Raw genomic sequence first — 1,963 nt, forward strand, 5'->3', positions numbered from 1 at the left:
TTATCTAATACAATCTATAAGTCAACTTGTATTTTATAAAGATATTAGATAAGTAGTATAAGAAGTTAACATTCTATTTATATCTAATCTCTATCATAAAGTGTCTAAAATTATGTACTATTACCACCTGGTTATGATCGCAATCATTTACTTTCAATATACTAACTATACTCAGGTGTACAAATTAACCCCAGGCTTCTAATCCTTAACCCTTACATCAATATTTGGATTGATTCAATATTTTTACAGTTGGTAATGATTGTTTTGTGGCTTCTATGAGTTCAGTGTATATCAGTTTTGTTATGAAATATTGAATCCTCACAGGGGCAGTATGCAAAATTGTAAATATTAAAAAATGTTGTATATTATAAGCTGAACTTACATGAAAAGATTTCTAAAATATGCTATTTTGATATTTCTAGATGGGTTAATTAAAAACAGAGAGTACTAATTGTTAATTAAGCAGTTTGACCTAGTTCTGATTTTAGACCCTAAACAGCTCAATATGTTTTGGCTTTTTTTAATTTTTCTACAATTTCGCTTATTATAGCGACTGTCTTAGTGCTTATCATCATTTTCTCATTCTACAGGTATCTGTACACTGAATTGAAGATCAAGCTACTATGGCAGGTATTACTCAATGGAATGACATGCTTAACCTTCTGGAACACCTGATACCATCCAGCCTATTCGATTTATATCATTAAATTTGAGTTATTCACATGGTTAACTTCCACTTTCTCTCTATCCAAACAATGTTACCTGGATGAGATCAGCCTAATCAAAATTAGACCAAACTTTTGTTCCGTTTTTTATTATCTTTTATTTTTCAAAAGGTTATTTTGAAAAACGTTTAAGAGAGATGGCCTTGGGCCTTAACTGAAGTGGTTATATTAAAAATAAAAGCTTATAAAAAAAACAACAAGGGAAGTTTGTCTAATTTCAATTAAACTGGTATGAGATTTTAAGCCTGTCAAGGATCATATTACATAAACAGCTTTTTATTCCATACTAATCAACTGTTTTCACCAGTTAACCAGTTACAACTTACACATCAATAGTCTACACATAAAAAGGCGATTCGTTTACAAATCAAAAGGAAACTTGTTCGCAAATTAATAGGTAACCTCAAAAGATAACTCGTCTACAAATTAATAGGTACAGGTAACTTCTAAAGATAACTTGTCTACAAAATAATAGTTAACCTCTGAAAATAACTTGTCTACAAATCAAAAGGTAACCTCAAAAGATAACTTGTCTACAAATTAATAGGTAACATCAAAAGATGACTTGTCTACAAATCAAAAGGTAACTCAAAGATAAATTGTCTACAAATCAAAAGGTAATCTCAAAAGATAACAACTTATCTACAAATCAAATGGTAACTTGTCTACAAATCAAAAGGTAACCCCAAAAGATAACTTGTCTACAAATCAAAAGGTAACCCCAAAAGATAACTTGTCTACAAATCAAAAGGTAACCTCAAAAGATAACATGTCTACAAATCAAAAGGTAACCTCAAAAGATAACTTGTCTACAAATCAAAAGGTAACTCAAAACGACAAAAGATAACAATAACATCCCTACAAACCAAAAGGTAATCTCAAAATATAACATGTCTACAAATCAAAAGACGGCTTGTCTAGAAATAAAAATCAATGTTAAATGATGAAGAATTATAATTCTATTCTTATTGAATGTAGACGGTCAAGGTCTGGATCTGCCAAATAAGAAGACCATAAGTTGTCAAAATTTAAAGAATAAGATTATTCATCTGAACTTACCTTTGGTCTTACAGCAAATTTACTCCACAATTTTACTGAGCAACAAACTTGTCTGACAGGCTATAGGATAAGGTTAGTTTAAACTCAAAAATAACAAAACGGTAGGCTACCAGTCAAACCAAAACTCCAATCACTAAATAATTGATTATAAAATATGATGCAACATCAACATGTCTTGG

The 1,963-nt window shown here is 30.0% G+C and overlaps 1 protein-coding gene across 1 annotated transcript in view; it reads right to left on the reverse strand.

The window, feature by feature from the left end:
* Positions 1–1,963, reverse strand: part of LOTGIDRAFT_238605 (hypothetical protein) — a 13,734-nt gene that overhangs the window by 4,921 nt on the left and 6,850 nt on the right. The window contains exon 11 of the mRNA XM_009050755.1: positions 1,785–1,844. Within this exon, the coding sequence (XP_009049003.1) occupies positions 1,785–1,844 (60 nt within the window). The remainder of the gene's footprint in view (positions 1–1,784; positions 1,845–1,963) is intronic.

This window comes from Lottia gigantea (genome assembly GCF_000327385.1).
Source record: "Lottia gigantea unplaced genomic scaffold LOTGIsca_154, whole genome shotgun sequence".
Taxonomy (NCBI): Eukaryota; Metazoa; Mollusca; class Gastropoda; family Lottiidae; genus Lottia; species Lottia gigantea.